The sequence below is a fragment of the Pelobates fuscus genome, chromosome 9 (assembly GCF_036172605.1).
Source record: "Pelobates fuscus isolate aPelFus1 chromosome 9, aPelFus1.pri, whole genome shotgun sequence".
NCBI classification, from domain to species: domain Eukaryota; kingdom Metazoa; phylum Chordata; class Amphibia; order Anura; family Pelobatidae; genus Pelobates; species Pelobates fuscus.
Genome location: NC_086325.1, coordinates 29,676,357 through 29,699,183, shown reverse-complemented (window position 1 = coordinate 29,699,183; position 22,827 = coordinate 29,676,357). Strand labels below are relative to the sequence as shown.

Below are 22,827 nucleotides of genomic sequence, written 5' to 3'. Positions count from 1 at the left end.
CAGCACTTTCCCCCTCAACCGTCAAAGAGGAAATGCCCTCACCGAAACCACAATATGGAGAGATCTCCCAGCTCTAAAAATCAATCCAGATTTAATGCAGATAAACTTAGACTGTAATTCACAGTGTCGCTGCATGCGTTGATCCAGACTAAGTGCAGCTCTCACTTGTAATCCTCTGGTAATTTAGATTCTTAACCACTTCTCCTGGAATCCAGACAGAGGACTTCTAGATCCATTTAGTGTATAAGGGACCCTGCTTCTGCCAAGCACAGAAATAGGGTCCAATTCTGTAAACGGTCAAACACTTGTGTGGGTGTTCCAGATCTCTCTCTTGCAGTAAGTGTACCAGGCATCACATCTCACACAATTAGTGTACCGGGAGAACTTCCCTACTTATTCTTGTACAGTGTACCAGGGAAACCCCTCTTATTAATGTACCAGAGAACCTTTTTTTTTTGTTTTGTTTTTTAAAAATGTTTAAATGGTGTAGTGATGCAGCCTCTCTCCATCATAGGGTACATTCCTGGCTCAGACTCTCAGTCTCTCCATGGCTTTAGTGGTCCCATATGTAATGCCACTGGCCCGCTTCAAGAGGTCAGCGAGTGGCAGAGAGGGGGCAGATACTGCCTCCAGGTGACTAGAAGCTGATGGGAGGGGACGGTCACAGGATGTTCTGCTCGGTGGGTAGCAGGGTCTGCGAAGGTGACACGGGGGTTAGAGGAGGAGACTGAGGAGGAGAAGGCTGAGAAAGAGGAGGAGTAGAAGGGGAGCTTGGAGTAGGTAGGTCCATGGGAGGGCGCTGGTAAAAGAAGAAAGGGCACTGATGGATGAAGAGCTCGATGATTGTCTGGTAGGTGCGAGTCGCTGTCAGAGCATCCATGGTGGTGAAATCTGGGCGCATCAACGTTGGCCAAAAACAAATGGAAAGATTCTCGCTAGTCATGAGATTTATATGATGATGTTGGCTCACCCTAAAGGAGAGAAGAAAAAAAAAAAAAGTTTCAGTGGAATGCATGTATAAAGAAAAAATATGACAAACTTAAAGAAAGCAATCACGTACCGGTTCAGGTGACTAATGACATATTTGAAGATCTCATGATTTTCCTTGGGGAATTTCTTGAGAAGATCTTTCATGGCCTGAAGTTTCTGCTCTTGATCATTAATCTCTGTGAATACAAATACACAATTATCAATAAATACACATTCGCCAAACAAAGGAATTCCATACAGACTATGCCAAAACCCTTAAAAATGATACTTTATAAAATACCAGTGTTTGCATTAAATGCAAAGTAATGGAAAAAAAAAAAGACATGTCAGGAAGGAAGGTGGCCGAGCTAGATATGCAATACGTTAAGCAACGTGAACAGCCAATAGGACAGGACGGTTTCTGCCTATTTTTCTGATATTGGAAGCTCTCTTTGTTCTAATTCGGGCAATGTTAATGTAGCAGTGTTTCCTCCAGTTTTCCGTGTATTAGTCTATAATGTAATAAAAAGAATAACCCAATATCCTTACTGTATGCTTCCACCAGCTCAGCCTGCATATTGTATGGCACTAGAGGGTCTGGCAGCTCAGAGAAGAAACTCTTCATGGCTCCAGCCACAGTGTTCACTGTGAAATCTTTCTCTGCCAAATCCAGGTCATGATCTGCAAGACAAACATTATATGGCATTAACAATAATCCCTCTAAACAAAGGGAAGCGGCCCCAAATGCCAACTTCCCCAATTATTTGTATGGATTATTTATGGAAAAAGCATGTGTTCAATTCCTTCATTACAGTTTCTTCCCCATTTAAAATGATCATAACATGAATGAAGCAACGAGGTTGCCCTACAAATTGTGCAGCTGAGTTTGGGAGAGGAGTGGGCACCATTTATAGACACTTGGTGGTAATGCAGAGTGAAAGAATTGGGTCCTGGCAGACAATGAGTTTTCCTGCAAGTTGCATACAGAGATAGAGCAAATAGTATCTTTATGAGCTAAATTCCTATTTACATTGCTTTGTATACTCATTCCCTACAGAAAAGGCATAAAAAATGCATTAAAGGACCACTCTAGGCACCCAGACCACTTCAGCTTAATGAAGTGGTCTGGGTGCCAGGTCCAGCTAGGGTTAACCCATTTTTTTTATAAACATAGCCGTTTCAGTGAAACAGCTATGTTTATAAATTGGTTAAGCCTTCCCCCAAATCCTCTAGTGGCTGTCTCATTGACAGCCGCTAGAGGCGCTTGCGTGATTCTCACTGTGAGAGCACGCAAGCGTCCATAGGAAAGCATTGTAAATGCTTTCCTAAGCGACCGGCTGAATGCGCGCGCAGCTCTTGCCGCGCGTGCGCATTCAGCCGACGGGGCGGAGAGGAGGAGGAGGAGAGCTCTCCGCCCAGCGCTGGAAAAAGGTAAGTTTTACCCCTTTTCCCCTTTCCAGAGCCGGACGGGAGGGGGACCTGAGGGTGGGGGCACCCTCAGGGCACTCTAGTGCCAGGAAAACGAGTTTTCCTGGCACTAGAGTGGTCCTTTAAAAGAAACAAACAAAAAACTTGCATTCTGGTTTGAAAAATGTTTTCTAAGCACAAGAGCAAGACAACATCATTGAAACTTTTATTTACAATAAAGGAAGGCAACGAGGCCATATATGAAATACATTAAAACGGAAGCAATTTAATGAACACATTCCATTAGTTTGTAAGTAGAGCATGTTTTCATAAAATACACAAAACATTTCAACGTAACCCTAAACTGCTGCAAAAATACAGGGTTCTTCTATATAATATTTTACATAATCCCCTGTTTATTCCTTACCTTGATCAAACTGCCTTTGCAAAGAATCCATTTCGGATTTGTTCCCACTAACACGATAAATACCTTCAGTGCTCATCCCTGGGAAGGAGAAACAGCAAAGTTACAAAACAAACAATATAAAATATTAACAAGAATCCCCCAAACTCAAAGCAACCATGTTTCTGATGCTACACAAGGCACAAGACCCCCCCCCCCCCCCCCCAAAGCCGACTGACAATACAAACAAGCAGGACACAAGCTAAATTCTTCACCCAGGAGAAATCAAATCAGTCAAATTTCAAAATAATAATTGGAATGTCTGTAACTGGATCCTTAAATTCTGAAATATCAGGAAAATGTCTTCATGGAGGGTATTGCTGTAATCAGGGGTAGCAACAAAATACAAATCTGGGGGGTCTTTAAAGTAGTGGGACACACTATCCATTTACTGTCACTGTTTGTAATGGCTTTTTTTCATGTTGTATCCCTACAAAATAGTAAAAAAAAAAAAGCGTGAACCCACAAAATATAATAAAAATAAACAACAGAATTAACAGAGATTGGTGGTAAAATATTAAATATTCGGGGGGAGAATTAAAGATATAGTCACGCACACCAACTTTTGCAAGAGTTTAGCTTTAAAGTGTAACGGTCATAGTACAGTCACAATTTAGGCTAAAATTAAAGGAACACTAATATTAGGATTACAAGCCTGTATTCCTAACATTAAAGTGTTATTGTCCCTCAGTGCTGCTCACCTCTCCTCCCCCAGGTGCGGTCACGAGGGATGCAGTCTCCTCCGGCAAGGTCCAATCCAATGCTCCTCATGTGGATTTCGCATCACGTGATGGAGTCTTACTTGGTCTATGCTGGGGAAGCACCTCCAGTGGCAGTCAGTATGACAGCCACTAGAGGAGGAGTTAACCCTGGTTAAGTGTAGTGTTACTTTAACTCTATACATTGTGCTACCAAAAATGCTAAAAGATGTATAGTGTTTAATGTAACTACCTTTAAAGTTTTTGGTCCTGTCCCAACTTTCAATCTGCAGCAGTAGAGGGTCTAAGAGAAAGGACTGAGTGACAGGTAGAGCAAGAACCTACATGCAGCCTTTCCTCTTGCTCTCTGTGACATTGCTACAGACCAGCATGCATTTATCATGCTTGTAAGAAGAATATTGAAAAAATGACACAGATAAGCTGGCAGTGAATAAGAAGACTGCCGTCACCAGAGAGCATTGTCCCCAGTTATTTAGTAAACTGCAAATTGTAGCGCAATAACTTTAAATGACAAAACGCAGGCTAGAATAGCTAATTTGGAAAACATTTTCGACTGAGGTGTACTGCGTTTCAGTTTTAATTTTCTGATATTTATAGTTTTGTGCATAACCCAGCGCAAGTACACCTCTTTTATTCTACAACTATTGTTTTGCCATGAGCCAACAAGAAGAACTGGGTTAAAGTAAGGGAATTTTCATTCCACAGACAAATCAAATCTTTCCCCATCTTACAAACATAGGAGAGACACAAAACAACACAAACAGAAATGACACATTTTATATTGAAAGATTGTGGGGTGGCAGGATATGTAAATATACTGGGAGTCAGAAAATGTAATGCAGAAAGATAGGCGGGAGGGAAGATGAGACGTGTGCCATGGACAATACGAGAGACAACCCGACAGGAGCAGGTTACATATAAATAATAATGGATAAAACGTGAAAAAAGCCATAAAAACAGTGACAGTAAATGGATAGAGGGGGACAAGAGGATGGCCCATTGATACAGAGATGTAGAATGTGCTGGCACTTTAGAAATGATAAATGGTATTTACAGAACAGCGTGCAAAATCACAGCTTCAAAATAGTAGTAAACACACAAACACACCCTCACCCGTGGCTTCTATGTACTCCACACACTTCTCAATGAATATGGGGATAGGCCTTTCAGGAGTCACAACACTAGATAGTGGAATTCCAAAGTAGTTACTCTCCCACATAGTCTTGGAGATGGGAGGACGAACCTTGGTTTTCGTTTTCTGTAGAGAGAAGAGAATGTCAAAGAAAGTGATTACTACTTCCAGTCCACCACCTACCCATGCTGCTCTCCTACAAATTTAGCCCTGCATCAGAGTTCCCCAAAATTACCTTAGCAGTCCTTCTCAAGCTGCGCAGTATGTTTCTCCTACGTGGGTCCTCTCCATCTCCCTCAAAGGAATTTGAAGTGTTGTCGCCCTTCGGTCCTGGAGTTCCAATCTCTTGCTCTTTCGTTCGCATTGGTCCCAGTTCATCGTCACTTCCTACACTCAAGCTGCTTCGATAGCTGGAGAATTTTCCAAGTTTGGCACACTTGGTACGGTACATGACTGGCTTGGTAATTATGGATGCTTTTCGTGCTCTCTCCAGTGAGTTTGTGTCTATATCACTGTCTGAGCCATTGCCACTACCATTGGACTGGGGCTTGTTTGTATTTCGGATCGTGATTATCTTGCCTTGGGTACTGTCATGGGGCACGGAATAGATATTTTCTTCCTGGTTCCTTGGTTTAACCACAGAGTCCATAGGCTCAGCATAATCCGAAGGGTCAAATGATTCAGATGGGGGCCAGGTGATGGAGGTCAGGGACCTCCTGTGCCCGTCCCTTCCCCCTGCTTCTAGGTAGGATAGATCAGCCTTGGAGATTTCAAATGGGATTGGGGGCTTTGGTTTGAGGGGTGGAGGTACCTTGTTGTTGAGTTTGCTCTCTAAGGTGCTCATGACAGAGATGTAGGGGAGATTCTCACTCTCCTCCAGTTCTCTGGCCAATTTTGAGTGTTCCCTGTGGTGCGTTCCCATGCTTGACTCATCCCGGAACAGATTGTGCTGAGAGGGTGTATCTGGGTCCTCTTCAGAGTCATGCAGATGGGAATTGCAAAGAGGTGAACCTGCACGAGGTGAGCTGAACACTTCTTCGGTCGTGCTACAAGCCTCTGCTGTGTTATCATACATGTGTGATGCTTCAATGATTACTTTCTTCTCCATGACATCCTTAAAATAGGGATAGAATAAGTCAAACTTGGGTTGTGCCTGTCCACATGGTAATGTCAGGAATTTTCCATCAATATCCTGAGCTATCTCCTCTGCCTCCTTCAGTTGATCCCGCGCCACATTGTCCAATAGTGTTTCAGGACCTTCTGTCAGAGCAACGAGCTGAATAGGGATAATGTCCTGTACTTCACACAGAAAGGCCCGCAGCATAGCTAGGGATGCGCGTCTCTTAGCTGCATAGAAGACCATATAACCATGTACCAGTCGAGTTTTGCGAATGTTAAAGGATGCATGATATGATGAGATGAGTAGCTCCAGGCGTCGCTTCTGACTCCCGATTGGCAGGTCAAGCAGTACAGAGCCACCAAGACCACACTGAGGAGGTCGAAAAGTGTGGGGTTTTAGAGCATTTATCACATCCTCTATGTTAAAATGATCTCCACACATCAGGCACATGACAATACGAAGGTCACAGTCAGCTAGATCTTTGATGCTTGGTGTAGTGCTTATGAGATTCAGATTTCTTTTGGATTCAAGCAGCCCCCTAAGGATCTGGCTGATCTGCTTCTCATTAACATTACGACCATAGCCCAATCCTGTAGAAGCAGCATCAAGGAAGATGCACTGCAGCTTGCTAGCTGTCTGATGACCTTGCTGAATGAGGCTGTATGCGGTCTCTCCACCTGTATCTCCCCTCCTATTGACAAGGATTAAAGTAAGTGGCAAATGAAGCAGGTGATTTTCTCTACGGCCTAGACTAGACTCTCGGCTCTTCTCAATACTCTCCACCACATAAGTAAGAGACTCCTTGGAGTTATACAGGCAAAGGCAGCCATGGGGCTGGAAGGTGGGCGTCTGAAATGAGTTGACAGGGAGCCGTACATTGCCCTCAATGGGTCTCAAGGAGAGTTCATACATTTTTCCATCAATTACATACTTGTCGTCATTGGTGCACAGGGCTCGGATCTCATTGGCAAGTTCCCGTGCAAGTCCATCCTTGCCAAGGATAACCAAGTTGATCCTGTCCACATTTGGGTCCTTGTGGACACGGTCATATGGGTATGTGCACCGAGAGTTTAGCAGATGCTCAATCTTTGTATCTACACAGAAAGGGTTAATAGGGCAAGTATCCTTAGTAGGATGATAGACAAAGTGAATATGTTTGAGGATGAGGGCATCTCGATCTGCCTGAAGTTTCTGCAGTGCTTTGAAACGCTGCTCTTCACCTAAAACATCCTGAATCACATGGACCTTCTCTTTACTGGGCTTGGCATCAAGACCCAACTCATAGAACAGCTCTGAGTACTCAAGCAACAGTTCATGAAACTCTTCCTTGGCCTTGTCAATTATCTCTTTTTGATGTCTGCTGTAGATATCCATGTATACTGGTTCTTCCAGCCACTGGTAAAACTCCTCACTCATAATAAAACTGCGAGCCTCCTCCCAAGGCTTTCCTGGTGTGATGAATGGAGATGTGCCAAGGTTCTCCTTGAAAGCTCTCTTCATTTCTGACTTTTTCCTGGCAGTCTTGAGTTTCTCTAGATGAACACTGTACACATCTGCAGCTGCCTGCAAATCCAATAGGTCATAAGGTATGCGGTTATCCTCCATCTTGTCAATGTGACTTGTTAGGTCCCAAGGTGTATCATCCAAGACCACAAACCACTTATGGAAGTCTGCTTTAGTCTCCAGCAATTTAGCCACCTTTGCCCAGTTCAGGTGGTCTATTTCATCAAGGTCAGGCACAAGGCTGTCTAGGGCAACTGGCAAACTGGACAGATAAACCTTACGCCGGCGTTCTATGTGATCTTGTTTGAGCCTTTGCACATGCTGGTTGAAAAGCTTCTTGGCTTTGTCAGTGCCTTCCAGGTACATATAATCCTGATACTCATTTGAGCCTTGCATGCGCAAGTTAACACTGAGCCAAGTATCATTGTGAGACTTGACTACTCGACTCACCAGCCACTCATATTTATCTTTTGCCGCTGCAATCTGTTGGCTTTGCTGCTTCAGAGCCTCAAAGTATGGAATGATCTTAGATTTTCCTCTGCTTTTGTCAATCAGCTGAACCAGGGCAGTAAATGCTAAATCTACATTGACGTTAGATCGTGCGGAGGTTTCTACAACCTGCAAGTTCTTTTTGTTGAGTGCAAATCCATGAGCATCACGGATATAGCGTTCTACACCTTCATCACACTTGGTCAGTACTAGTACAATAGGCTTTTTCGTCTTGGCTAGCTGAGTGTATAAGTTGGACACAAACTTTAGCTGGTCATCAAAGTTCCTGTTCATACCACGACTAACATCCACACATAACAGGAAGCCATCTATGAGCAGCTTGCCCTCAGGCATCTGCTTTTGCTCAAAGTCTTGTTCCAAACCCAACTGATCTGTGCAGAAGTACATGAGTTTTTCGGCAGAGGCCAGCTTGGTGGAGGCTGCTCGTTTAATGTAAGGCTGCAGTGCTGTACTGCGATGAGGCTGGAAGGTCTGATCATCAATGAACTCTGTCTGCTCCACCACATGGACCTTGCATTCAACAGAGTCCTCCAGGCATCGAACCACTTCACCCCAGTAGAGAAAGTGGTCATTGTTCACGACACGGCCCCCAAAATCACTAGTGCTTAGGACGGATGTGTGGTCCAAGTGGAAGTCATCTGCACTTGGTCGTACAAAGCGGTTACACAGACACGACTTCCCAATGCCACACTGGCCTTTCTCCTTTTCTGTGCCAGACAGTCCCACCACGCCGACACTATAGGTGGGCACGCGCACATCTTGTTTCCGTGCCATCATCATGACGCAGCACTCATCCTGCCCACATCAACAGTTGCTGAGGTGAGGCTGTGCACTGCCACCCCATGCACAGAGTCTTTGCTTCAGAAGGATGATCAGGAATGTTATCAGCAGCAACCAGTTCTGCTGCCCTACGCAAAGATCTTTTCCTGGAGGAAGGACACTTGGAGTTACCAGGAACAAATCCTCTGTACAGCAGATGAAGAACCCGAGCCACATGCAGGAGACATATTTACAATCCAAATTCAGAAGTCTGCAAAGAAAAAGACACTACATTAGGAAAAAAGCCACAATGACAGATATTACAAGATGCAGGAAAAAGAAGAGAAAGCAAAATCATACAAGTATGGAATAATGCAGGCCTAGCTGTGTAGAAGGGAATTAACTACCAGAAATAAAGGACTCAAAAATCCTCAATCACTCCACAGCAAAGAATGCTACAAAACACTACCTTAAGCCCAATTACTTTTATTCCAACATCCAAGGCTTGACAAAGAGATTCTATATGCGTCAAAATGTTTTGAGGTCTACGTTTTCCAATGCTGGACAAAAAGTCATTCACGGATAACGGTGCAGTGCTTCTGGGCTCTCCTTACAAGTAGGAGAAACTAATGTCAGTGCAGCTATCAAATGTAGCAATAGCATTAAATGAAATATGGGGTAAAAAAAAAAAAAAAAAGCTATAGTGAAAAGAAACTAGAGAACATGGTAAAGTAGAAATTGCATTGTGTATTATTTTACATCATAGGTAGCAAAAGAAATTCAACATTAGATTCAACAGGATCTCTGAAAAATATAGCCGTTCCACGGACACCTGACATGTTTAAGACCATCATGACAAAGGTAACAATATTGCAAAAAAAAAATTAAAACATTCAATGGATCCCTAAACATTTAAAAAAATATAGCTTAAAAAAAAAAAAAAAAAAAAAAAAAGATTTACCAAAATGTAACAAGCCCTGGAATCCGATCAGACCTGAAATCACAGTTATAGCTTTGTATAAAGAGTAGTAGCATAATCCATAAGAACGTCAATTATGGTCAAACTACAACTCCCATGATACACAGAGCAGTATCAAATTATCATGGAATTTATAATGTTACTACAACAGGGAAGCAGCTTTTGGTCACCCCTGCCAAGATATTCCCAATACTTTCACCCCTTTTAAGGGACAGCAACTAGTAGGCCCTTCCAGAGACAGATACAATAAGATTAATGTATTAAAAGGGACACTACCAGGAGGGGTTGGACTCTTTTTTTCTATGCATAAATAGTGAAAGATATTAATATCTGAAGTTTCTGCATTCACTGCAAATTCTTTAGATTTACAGCTTCCTGCCGTGAGCTCTGTTCAGACTAGGAAGTAGCTAATACCGGTCAGCCGCCACACATTTATCTTCAACGGGAGTGTTGAGCAAAACTAATCTTGTGACCTATTTGAGTGAGTGGTGAGGGTTGGTCTTAAAGACACAGCACTTTTTGCAATCTGACGCAGTTATATTCCAAGGTCACAAAGGGCAAATGGGCACAGAACTCAGCATATGTTATACTGGTGCTGGAAGTATCCCTTTAAAAATGACTCGTCAATATTATAGCCTTATCGAATATACAAATCAAAAGAACATGACAGGCACACAGCCTAGGACCTAAAATAAATGATGAAACTCGATCCAGTTTTCTTTGTGACTAACAAACCAGAAAAATAACTTCTTCACGGGTTTAATCTGCAAAACAGATATTCTGGCGTGCTAAGTGCTCAACATGATCAGCAGCATCAATAAAGCTGATCTTACAGATTTCTCATACTGAATAGCTGTCAAAGGATCCAAGCCAGTGAAAGCAGAAGCATGTGAACACACTGCATCACGTCTGGAACAAAACGTCCAGCCCAAAGAAACCTGACATTTCAGTGTATTCCATTCATGTGCATAAGGTATTGTTCTTATGTAAGGGCACTCATTGTGCTTCGAATCCAGGGCTTGTCAGACCAGGCTATAGAAGGAAACTGATCTTGGCCACTTTTCTTTGTCGCCTCCCACGGGTGTTTTTACAGCAGTTTTAAGCAACCTATAGCCCTACTGCTGTTTGTTAGACTACAAGTTCCATAAACCGGAGCCAATAGTGCAGGAAAACATTTAGTTTGTTTCTTTTTCTTGGGATGGGAGAATTTTCTAAATACTTCTGTTAAAGTGACACTAGAAGCATCAAAACAACTTTAGCTTAATGAAGCAGTGTTGGTGTATAGATCATGCTCCTGCAGTCTCATTGCTCAATTCTCTGCCATTTAGGAGTTAAATTACTTGTTTCTGACCATGCAGCTCTAGCAACAGCTTCCCCGGCTGTGACTGACACAGCCTGCATGAAAACAAAATGGTTTCAATTTCAATCAGATGTTAACTCGCTTTACAAGTTCTCATTCTCCAGAAAATGAACTTTAAATCACATACAGGAGGCTCATGTAGCGTCTAGAAGGCTATTAACAGAGCAGGAGATAAGACATTCTATATTGAACAGAATTTACTATACAGGAAGTTTAAACATCAGATCTCTCTTCAGAGGAAGTGTTTACCAAGTGCCATGGTACAGAACACTGGTGAGACCTCACTTGGAGTACTGTACACAGTACTGGAGACCATATCTTCTGAAGGATATTGATACCTTAGAGAGAGTTCAAAGAAGGGCTACTAAACTGGTTCATGGATTGCAGGATAAAACTTACCAGGAAAGGTTAAAGGATCTTAACATGTATAGCTTGGAGGAAAGAAGAGACAGGGGGGATATGATGGAAACATTTAAATACATAAAGGGAATCAACACAGTAAATGAGGAGACTATATTTAAAAGAAGAAAAACTACCACAAGAGGACATAGTCTTAAATTAGAGGGACAAAGGTTTAAAAATAATATCAGGAAGTATTACTTTACTGAGAGGGTAGTGGATGCATGGAATAGCCTTCCAGCTGAAGTGGTAGAGGTTAACACAGTAAAGGAGTTTGAGCATGCGTGGGATAGGCATAAGGCTATCCTAAATATAAGATAAGGCCAGGGACTACTGAAAGTATTTAGAAAACTGGGCAGACTAGATGGGCCGAATGGTTCTTATCTGCCGTCACATTCTATGTTTCTATGTTTAGGAAGGCTGTGTAAATCACATGCAGAGAGTTGTGACTAGGGCGGCAGAAACAAAGTGGTTTTACTCCTAAATGAAAGAACTGAGCAGTGAGACTACAGGGGAATGATCGGTACACCAAAACCACTCCATTAAGCTAAAGTTGTTTTGACGCCTATTGTGTCCCTTTAACTATGATGTACTAACAGAAGCAATCATATCTTTTATTATTCGTTATGATTCTCACTGAGTTACAAAAAAAATATATATAATGATCAAACTGGGAGATGCCATATTGCTTCTAAAGTCATCCATAAAACATTTGGAAGGTAAATAAGAGAAAAATCCTTATATGAGGCTACTGAGGCACCCAGTCCAGCAAACGTGCAGATTAAATCTTGTATATGCCACAGAATTGTATTGTTTGGCTTTGAGCTGCAGGCTATATCTGTACACTCCCATAATGCATAGCGCGTAATCCAACAATTCCCAGCATACTGTACTGAATAAAATATCAATGTAAAACACCTGTTTATTGATATTTATATTTATGAAGCTAATCTGTTAACCCTTATAGTACCAGGAGCATACATTATACTCAACCTCTGATCAGATGTTATCTCACTATCATTTAATGAGGCAGTATGCAGTCTTAGTGCTGAGCAAGTCTCTGACATTAGACATCACCCAGAATGCAAAAGGGATGGATTGAAAGGATGCTGTGAGTGCCAGCGTAAAGCAATGGCTGGGCTTCCATTAATCAGTGCAGAAATGAGATGTATGACCTCACCCCATTCAATGTGCACGGCTGAAATTTTTCGATTTATATATAGATATATGCGCTACAAGATTTCCAAGATGATTCCCAGCAAGCAGCCATCTCTCTTTTCTAGCAGAACTCACTAGAATAGAGGGTTACATTTTGGGATAACATTAAGCTGTTTAAACAATGCCTTCAATAGAATAGAACATAGAATTATTAATTTGCGAATAATAATGGGTTAATTTATACAGTATTAGCAGTCAGGCAAAACTACGAAACTAGTAAGATGCCTGCAGTCAGCACTTCTGAAAGGACCTGTTGTGGTCTAAATATGCTTCAGATTGGGGGGGGGGGGGTTGCCCGGCACTCAGAGGCTTTTTATTCAAATCAGTCATTTCCTTTCTCTGCACAGCCCAGAAAGGGCTTGTAAAATGCACCTGCAGATCCAAGAACAATTAAATCAAACATGATGAATGTAATGTTTGTGTGAATATGTTGGTATGTGGTATTGATGTTTAAAAGTGTACAAGTGTACACATGTGTTTACATATAATTCTGGTGTTTAACACAGAGGTGTGTTTGTATGTAGTGTTGAAGTTTTAATGGAGGGGTGTATTTGTATTTAAAGTTGGTGCTCAGATACACAGGCACATACACACTGACACACACACACACACACACAGACAGATAGATATACCGACACATGCAAAATGTAAATTTTTAAACCCACCCTCCAGTTTCCCACCTTTTGCTGGAGGGTGGCTTCCCTGGGGTCCAGTGTGGTGCCTGAAGCTAATGGGAGTGTGGAGCCTCCATACTCACTGCAGCCTCATTCTCCCCACTTCTCGACTCCTCCTGCCAGCTTCCGTGCAGCTCCTCTCTTTATGGGAGGAAGTGACTCGCGGCTGTCACTTCCTCCCAGCCGGCTGCCGGAAAGCAAGGGGCCCGGTCGCGCTGTGAAAGGGCGACAGCGCCCGACCGGGACCCAGCTGATACAAGCCCACCGTGGGACTCAGAGGATGAAAAAAAATAAAAATATGTAAAAAAAAAAAAAAAAAAAAATTAATGAGGGCAGCAGGGCCCACGGGGCAGATGCCTTGGGCCCCCCAGGAGAAACGGGGCCCGTGGCAGCTGCCCAGTTTGCCCCGCATTAAAGACAGCCCTGAATCGGATGGGGAAACGGGCTGGTGATCCAATGCAACCCAACTACTGCTCTGTTCCTTAAATGACTCCGCAATCTCCATATTAAGAGCCTTAACATACTGAGATATCTTTAAAAGGGACATTCCAACCACCATAACCACTGCAGCTTATCAGCAGTTAATAGGCCAATAGGAGGCAATGGGAGATGTACCCTAAGCCTACCCAGTCAATAGGAGATGTCATAATAAAGAAGTTTCCTTCCTTATTATCCATCCAAAATATTGATACAGTGTGACCACATATGGTAGATTCAGTTCACTGAATATTTGCAGCTTTTTACTGCCGTTAACCCTTTCAGTGTCCATTCAGCCAAGGACTAACAGCAATTCAACATGAATGTTTCTATACTCCGGTCTTTATGACCTCTCCTTGCAGTGAACATTCTTATTAAGATGTCTCCAGCAGAGGGGCTGGGCTCAGGGCTCCAGAAATTCACAGGTTTGAAAATTAAAATGGGACTGTACCCAAATCCTGCAATGCAGTGTGGTGGTTATATTACCTGGAGTGTGCCATTAACACACACAAAAATAAAATTGGTTTCTAGTCAACTATTTACTCCTAGTTACTCCCTAGATCCTATGATTTCTGTGCTTTTCACACCAGGTCGAGGAACACCAATACTCCAGGAAAGGCGTTTTTTGTTTGTTTTTGTTTTTTTAAATATGGAGGCGCACTGAAAACCAAAACAACTTTATTCTAACATGGAGAGTGTACAAATGACAAGATGGATGAGTGAAAGATCAAGACGTCCAACATGCTGCCCTATGACTAGGTGCCACAGGTGAAAAGATGTGAGACAACGTGCTCTTTCATGATTTGCCATCTGTACTCGATCCACTTTTTTAATAAGTCTTTGAAAAACCTATAAAATGTGCTGTGTATGTCACACTCAGAACAAAACACGGTTAATGCAGCTTATGAGTGATCAGTTTACAAACCGAATACCCCAGGGAATCCTAGAATCTGTGCTGCTGCATAACAATAAGGGGTTCTAAGGCTCCACTATACACTAAGAGACACTGTCCAGCAACATCAAGCCAAGCCTCGCAGTATTATGCAAGCAAATTCCAGAATGCATGTTCAAAGTCTGAGACTGGAAAAAGATATCTGTTAACACTTTAATATAGAATATAAATTAAATGGCCAAATTAGATTAATCAGACGTTGTTTTAGAGTCAGTGCTCATTACCAAGAGTGGACAGCCCCAATAAAACCCTTACTGCAAATGGCGTATGGGGCACGTAGTCAAAAGGTCAGCGTTCTACAGAAAGCAGTAACATTTCAAGGCAGACTTGGCCTATATCAAGTACAGCTATTGGAAATGACTCCGTAATTTATTACTTTAATAAAGAAATGTAAGTAATTAAAATAACACATTGGAGAGTTAATGCATGGGTGCCTGGGAAACGAAAAATACATGAATTCACTTTAATAAAATTGCATATATAAATATTCAAGGCATGTAGAGAAGAATATAGAGAACAGTAGCTTGTATATATGGCAATCAATGGGTTTAATATACTAAACTTGATCTGCAGATGAGATGGGAAAAATAGCTCATTTTAATAGCTAATTTTTCCAGAACGGCTAATCTACATATTAGCTAAAGTCGAATGCTTTACAAGACAGTACATTGGCAGGGTAATTTCAATGTACTGCAAATTGCAAACGTAAAGCTAAAATAGTCAAGCTGTTAATACAGTCAAGTTGGATTTCTCCAAATCAGCTGTGTTTGCCTAACTTTTACCATTTGTATTTCAACTTGCTACAATTTAAGGTTTAGTGAATAAAACAGTTTACTTGATTTGGGGATCCCCCAGGATTAGAGACATTATACCCAACTCAAATAAACTCAGTTTCTTTACAGTAAGAGCAATAAGGATATGGAATTCACTGCCTGAAGAGGTGGTTTTGTCAGAGTCCATACAGATGTTTAAACTGCAATTGGATAAATACTTGCAAAAACATAACATACAGGGATATAATTTCCAATTAGTGGGGTAATAGCTGCTTGATCCAAGGATAAATCTGACTGCCATTCTGGGGTCAAGAAGGAATTTTTTCCTAGTTTGTTGCAAAATTGGAAGTGCTTCAGACTGGGGTTTTTCGCCTTCTTTTGGATCAACAGCAAAAACAAATGTGAGGAAGGCTGAACTTGATGGGCGCAAGTCTCTTTTCAGCTATGTAACTATGTAACAGTGTCTTTGATATCAACTATAGACTGTAAGCTCGTTTCAGCAGGGTCCTCTTCAACCCATCATTCCTGTAAGTTTTTTTGTAATTGTCCTATTTATTGTTAAATCCCCCCCTCTCATAATATTGTAAAGCGCTACTGAATCTGTTGTCGCCATATAAATGGCAATAATAACAACAACATGCGAATGAAGGCTGAAAGCAAGTCAGGAATAAAACCTCCTGGAGTGCGTTGTATATATAATCAGGTTTCACAGTTAATGCATTACTAAATGAACTATACCACTAGCTATAGGAAACAGACAAAACCTAGAAATCCCTCAATGAAATTAAATCTGATTTATACATAATGTCACAGCAACTGTGATAAAAATGGGCTGCCCACGTATGTGCATGGTCCCACGTGCACAGCTCATTAACCCAGTGCTCTCTGGGACTTGCCCTCATGCACCATCTTTGGCCGAGAAAGAAGTTCAAGTAGGGAATTAACGGTCATTACCGATTTATCAATCATCAGGATCACATTGAGGAGTGCTGCTTTTCATCAACTAAAAAAATTGCGTCAGAGAGGGGGTGCCCCAAAAGTGGGGTACCATTTATCAGAGTAAGATTACCAGTTAAAAATGAAATGGAATATTGAAAAAGTCCATTATGTATATATATATATATATATATCCTGCATTCTAGGAAACAGAAAGTCAGCCGTCTTTAATGTTCTATCGAATAATGCAATGAGAGCCTCCTTTCATTAGTATAACATGACGCCAACACAGAAGTGACTATACAATATTAGCAGTAATAAAAAAAGATTGCGTCATCAGTGAATAAGAGAGCCCAATATAAATTATTTGTTTTTCAATCAATACACTGACTTTATCCACTAAGCGAGAAAATTGTGAGGCATTGACAAGGACATTATACGCCAAAATAGCATAACTGGAAAAATAGCTGGTTTGGGGGAATGTTTCCACTTTGACTAAAATTTTAGATTCCTAGTTTAGTTATGGTAGGCAATGTGCTTGCAAATGCAGATGAATTACTACGATTGTCATTTTCAAGGGAGTAGCCACATAGGTGGTCACAATGCACTCATGCCAATTCCAGAGTATATTCTGGAACAACTTGGTATAGGAGCTCCTACAACCAGAAAAGCAGCTACTGCTCAGAACGTTCTAAGCATGGGAGAATTAAATACATTTAAATAGGAACTTTTTTTGAATGAAATAATTCCTTTTAAGTGACCCGAGTAAAGTTAAAAGAAAACCCTCATGTAACTAATATGAACTATATTCCCCAGAATACCGATCTGCTGGAAGGCAGTAAGTGTGTCCCACAGGCAATTATCCTGTGCTACGGTTCCAGTACCAACTATTCAGGGAACCGAGGAGAATCTCTCATTTGTGGGGAGAATAGCAGACCAGAAAACATTTTCCGAGTAAGTCACCTTTACAGCTTAGCTATAGGGGTGTAAAAGTTATTTGCCATTTAGTGAATAAACTCCAAATTATGTGAAGTTTTTCAGTTTAGGCTTTGGGAATATCTCATTCTTCTAAGTGGTAGATACTCTGAATGGCCAAAAACATAGAATTCTGAGGACGTGACAAGAATTTAAAATACCTTTAATCCAATACAATTACATAGGGAAAACACATTACTATGCTGTAGCCCGAAATATTCACAAAACCTTTCAATCACCAATTGTTTAAACTTAAAGGTACATTATAGTCACCCAGTCCACTACTTCTCAATGAAGTGGTGTCTTTTTAACCCTGCATTGTAAAACATTGCAGGTTTTTGTTTTTTTAGAAACTGCAGTGCTTACTATGCAGGGTGAAGTTATTTATAAAATGCCAACTCTACCTCTAGTGGCCATCTTCCTCACAGCCACTAGAGGGGCTTTCGTGGCACTGAGAGTAAAACTGGTTCATATGACACAGAAGCACATGGAAAAGTGTTGAATGCATGTCATGCTTGCGTATCAGACCCCAATACCCTTTTATGAGGAGCGGAGAGATAAGCAATGCCAAGGGAGCCTTGGTGCTGGAAAAGTGTACGTAAAACGTTTATTTTGGTGTTTTTTCTATAATTAATCTATATGGCACAGAGGTGGGGACACCTGTAAAAAACAGGGTGCTGTATGGTGTTACGAAACATTTAACTGTGATATTTATACCAAGCTGATTTAATTAGCAAATATAAGAGTTTGGTGAATCAAAGCTTCAAATTTCAAGTCCTATGCAACTAGCAGAGCCTTGTCTCTACAAGTCTGGAGAGTACACGACACACCCACTAGATGTGAATTTTACAAGCCAATCCTAAATTTCCACTTGCCAATGGCTAGTGATGAGTGGAAATCATAAAGGAACACTAATGCTGGACTATCTATTTAGGTGTCCACCCCCCTCAGAATGGAGTAAAACAGTAGCATTACTTACCTTTTCTCCATCATCATGCTGATCTCGCCTCCATGGTTGAGATCATCAATCTTAACGATCTCAGCCAATCCAATGCTTTCCCATAGGAAAGCAATGGGAGGCTATTACACGTGCACAGGAAACTGCCATGTTGCGCCAGTCAGCATCTCTGCATGCAGTGCGTGGAGTCGCTTAACATAGGTGCTGCACCTACTGCAGCACTGAAATAGCAAGCACATCTAGTGACCATCTGAGTGACTGCCACTAGAGGTGTTACTAGGCAGCAGAGCCTGCAGGGACAGGATATTGACACCAAAACCCACTACATTAAGCTGTAGTGGTTCTGGTGACTATAGTGTCCCTTTAAGGCCTGAGTGAATAACCCCAAGAGTATTCTTTCAAATCACTATTAAGGTTATTCACCAATGTTTGATTATCACAATTTAAAGTGAATTTACATTTTTCGGCCCAAATTAATTGAAAACATTTGGGAATTTTTTTTTATTATTTTTTTAGATTCAGTTATTTTGGCTTAAGATTTGAAGTACACTTTGAATTTGAAATCCCAACAATTCACACTTTAGAGAATATCCCTGCCAGTGCCCATGCCTATATTTCAATTTGTAAACCCAAATGTTTGTTAACCTAAAAATCATGAATGCACAAATATTCCTAGCTCCTACAAAACTACAAACCCCACAGTGCTTTGCCAACCTTAAGTGTGTGAAAATATTTATATATAAGAGTCACTAAAATAAAAAATGCTTATGTTCAATAATTATTGGTAAACAGGTAGTTTATACGCATTTAGTAGATATAGCCATAATTATTAGCCTTCGGAAACTTTGAAGCTGCACTGAGCAGAGCACATACTTTTTAAAGAAATGCAAACAGAGCAAACCTTGGGATATAGACATACACCAACCAGCGTGCAAACTGACAGACCATTAGTTTGTTTGCTGGTCCAAAATCCATCTGTGGATTATAATGACCAGCTCGTCTCTCTATCAGCGCCATGCCTTTAAATATTGCTCAGCAAAATTCTCTGCTCTGCGTCTATAGCAGTTTGCCTATGGCTGACAGGTCAACTCTAACTTTCTAATGTGTTTGAGAAATTAATTTCACATAGGTCAACAAGTCAACCGGATCATACGTGTTACAGTATAGGGTTAATCCAGTAACTGGGAATTGCGGGTCACTGAAAAAGGTATTGAAAAATTTAGGTCAAAACAAGCAAGGTGGAAATATCTCCAGCTCTGCTATTTCCCAGCTCAACTTATCTGTCCTAAAATCTGCAATATCTCACAATTCCCCCTTTAGTGAGCAGACCCCTAAGTTTTTCAATAGAATCTGCATTCTAAAAAGTCTTCATGTTATCGAGGTTAATCTACAAGTCCCACAAAACCTGCATGATGATCAGTTGAAATGGGTTTTGATGATTAGGGAAAGCCTGTTAATGTGTGGGTTGATTCGCTAAATAGTTAATTATAGTGAACCAACCAGAACTGCAATATTAGAAAGGGGACCCAAAATGAAAAATATGTTTTTAACTTTCTTCCCTACAAACCTCAAAAGGATACTACAGGCACCAAAAGAAAACAAAAAACTTTTGCTTATTGAAGCCGTTTTTGTATAAAGATCATTCCCCTGCATTCTTACTGCTCAATTATTTGCCTTCTGGAAGTTAAATCACTTTGCTAATGGAGTTCCAGACACACATCCCTGCACAAGACCAACAGAGCCTTCTGCAAGACATCCTGTAAAGATCGATCTAATTTTTAAACTTCCTTTATTGCAGAGTGTATTTAATTTAGAATTTCTTATTTCCTGCTTTGTTGATAGCCTACAAAGACTTCAGGAGGCTCCTGTGCGTTATTAAAGTTCATTTCACAGAGCAGGAAATAAAAACTTCTAAAGTAAGTTTAAGATCGGATTAAAAATTAAAGCATTTTTTTCTTGCAGCCTGTGTCAGTCAAGGCAAGTGCAGGTGTGGCTATAAACAGAAACAAATGATTTGACTCCTGAATGGCAAAGAATTTAGCAGTAACAATGCAGGAGTATGATCTATATACCAAAACAGTTTCATTAAGCAAAAGTTGTTTTTGTGACTATCGGTTCCCTATAATGTATGTCTACTCTTTAGTTTATGTGAACATCTAAGTTGGTCATTCAAGTTTGACCGCCCACAGAATCATGAGTTCATAAAACCGCAATCCATTAAATGATTATATCCCGCCGGACCTCCATGAGTCAGTATGTTTACATGTCTGCCCACTGTATAGTCCTACAGAATATGTTGGAAATGTATAAACGGTAAACTGACCACTAAATCAGAACTGATCTGCAAATACAAAAATACAAACCTTGTGTTTGATCTTACAGCTCATTACTCACTCTGCCCTACTCTGCATAAGCATGTGAGAATATGAATTATTTATAAGCAATTGTTTTCGTTCTACATTAGTAAGGACAAATAGAGCTGAGTCAAGCCAAACTAAAATAAAAATAACAATAGAAGAATTTCATCATGTGGATACAAAAAGTAATGCGAGAGGAGTGAAATGGTTTGTTCCTGTAATATTGTCCAAATAGAAAATAAATTTCTTAGGTGACTTCACCCAGCACGAACATGACATACGATCATGCAAATACGAATCTATAGATTTGTATATACCTGCCTATAAATATTGTATATGACAATGTGTTTGCTTGTATTAATATGTGTGCACGCTGTAATTTTTCATGATAATAGCTTGATGACATATAGTACGTATGGTAAAGGTCTGCATACCTAGGTGGCTTGACACAGCATGAACAAAATGTGTATGTGCATGTACGAAAGTGTGGATAAGTATGTGTGTGAAGTAGAAATTGCATGACACACCATTTAATTTGCCCACTAAAATGAGTGTATTTTCTTTTTTTGTGCATATACATTATATGTTTTGTGTAAGCACTGTATGTAGACAGGGTGATGATGGCATGTGCCCTGTGAGGGTCTGTGTGTACATGTGTGTGATAATAGTGTGCTCTGTGCTGAATGTTCCCTTTGTATGTAGACATATGTAATATGTAGACAGGGTGATGGCATGTGCCCTGTGAATGTATGTGTGTAGATGTGTGACAGTGTGCTCTGTGCTGAGTGTACCCATTGTATGTCTGACATGCAGTATGATGTCACGGGGTGTACATGCATGCAGTATGAGGTCACGGGGTATACATGCATGCAGTATGAGGTCACGGGGTGTACATGCATGCAGTATGAGGTCACGGGTGTACATGCATGCAGTATGAGGTCACGGGGTGCACATGCATGTAGTATGTTGTCACGGGGTGTACATGCATGTAGTATGTTGTCACGGGGTGTACATGCATGTAGTATGTTGTCACGGGGTGTACATGCATGTAGTATGTTGTCACGGGGTGTACATGCATGTAGTATGTTGTCACAGGGTGTACATGCATGTAGTATGTTGTCACATGGTGTACATGCATGTAGTATGTTGTCACGGGGTGTACATGCATGTAGTATGTTGTCACGGGGTGTACATGCATGTAGTATGTTGTCACGGGGTGTACATGCATGTAGTATGTTGTCACGGGGTGTACATGCATGTAGTATGTTGTCACGGGGTGTACATGCATGTAGTATGTTGTCACTGTGTGACATGCATGTAGTATGTTGTCACGGGGTGTACATACATGCAGTAGGTATGTCTGATCACAATGTGACTCCCATACAGACAGCTGGCTGGCAGCCCCTATACACACACCGTGTATCTCTATATAAGGGAGGCCGCTCACCCCGAGTCTCTCTTCTCCTCCTCCCCGGCTCAGTGCGACCCCGGGGGCTGCTCGGGCCCGGTCTCGGTTTCCGGGTGTAGGCTGGGGGTGATCAAGGGCTCCCTGGGGCCCGGTCTCGGTTTCCGGGTGTGTCCGCTGGGCTGTGCTGTGGATGGGGCCCGGCCCGTGACACCATGCTACATCCGGGTGACTCGGATCTTACGGAGTCCCCGCTCGCGGTTTCCGGGTGTATCCGGGTGACTCGGGTGTCTCCTCCTGTAATGGCGGCTCCTTCCTTCCGGCGGGCGCGCGGGCGCAAGCACGAGCAGAGGAGAAAGGGCGACGGGGGCGCGCCGGGAGCATCCCCCGGAAGTCAGCCATCTTACGACTCCACACAAGTACATGTACCAACGGAGGACGAAGCCACCGGAAGTGGGGAGGACGCCATTTTGGTACACCCTACCCTCCTTGTGGCTTTTTTGTCAATCAAGCTTTATTGAATTTACAATCTCCTGAGAACAGACTCTACAGACACTGGGTGACTGTGTGGGGATTTATAATAGGTTTTACACTACAGGCCCAGCCAGGATGACATGTACACTGCGGAATAATGAGGCTGCTTGTTGTGCTGGGTTAGGCTGAGCTTTCTGACCATGTGATACCATGTGAGTGTGACTCACTGCTGTGTGAGCTGTCTGGAGATGGAGACACTGCAGTGCAGTCCTAGTGGTTAATGCAGTGCAGTCCTAGCAGTGGGATGG

At 41.7% G+C, this 22,827-nt stretch overlaps 1 protein-coding gene across 2 annotated transcripts; it reads right to left on the bottom strand.

Annotated features, from left to right (window-relative positions):
• Window positions 1–476: 476 nt before the first annotated feature.
• On the bottom strand, window positions 477–22,095 carry ARHGAP35 (Rho GTPase activating protein 35). 2 transcript variants are annotated; one of them, XM_063431805.1, is made up of 7 exons: window positions 22,057–22,095; window positions 4,926–8,853; window positions 4,666–4,816; window positions 2,804–2,881; window positions 1,519–1,650; window positions 1,061–1,166; window positions 477–971 (listed from the first exon to the last, which is right to left on the bottom strand). In XM_063431805.1, the coding sequence occupies exons 2-7, from the start codon at window positions 8,601–8,603 to the stop codon at window positions 662–664; spliced, it is 4,455 nt and encodes a 1,484-aa protein (XP_063287875.1). In that variant the 5' UTR covers window positions 8,604–8,853; window positions 22,057–22,095; the 3' UTR covers window positions 477–661. The 2 variants fall into 2 exon arrangements, with proteins under 2 accessions (XP_063287875.1, XP_063287876.1); XM_063431806.1 differs by having other exon boundaries at window positions 4,672–4,816.
• Window positions 22,096–22,827: the final 732 nt, after the last annotated feature.

Coding starts and splice junctions, on each gene's coding strand:
- ARHGAP35 (XM_063431805.1), bottom strand. CDS start 8,603: ATGATGATGGCACGGAAACAAGATGTGCGCGTGCCCACCTATAGTGTC. Junction 2,882..4,665: donor CATAGAAGCCACGGGTGAGG/GTGTGTTTGTGT, acceptor TCTCCTTCCCAG/GGATGAGCACTGAAGGTATT. Junction 972..1,060: donor GTCATTAGTCACCTGAACCG/GTACGTGATTGC, acceptor TCTCTCCTTTAG/GGTGAGCCAACATCATCATA.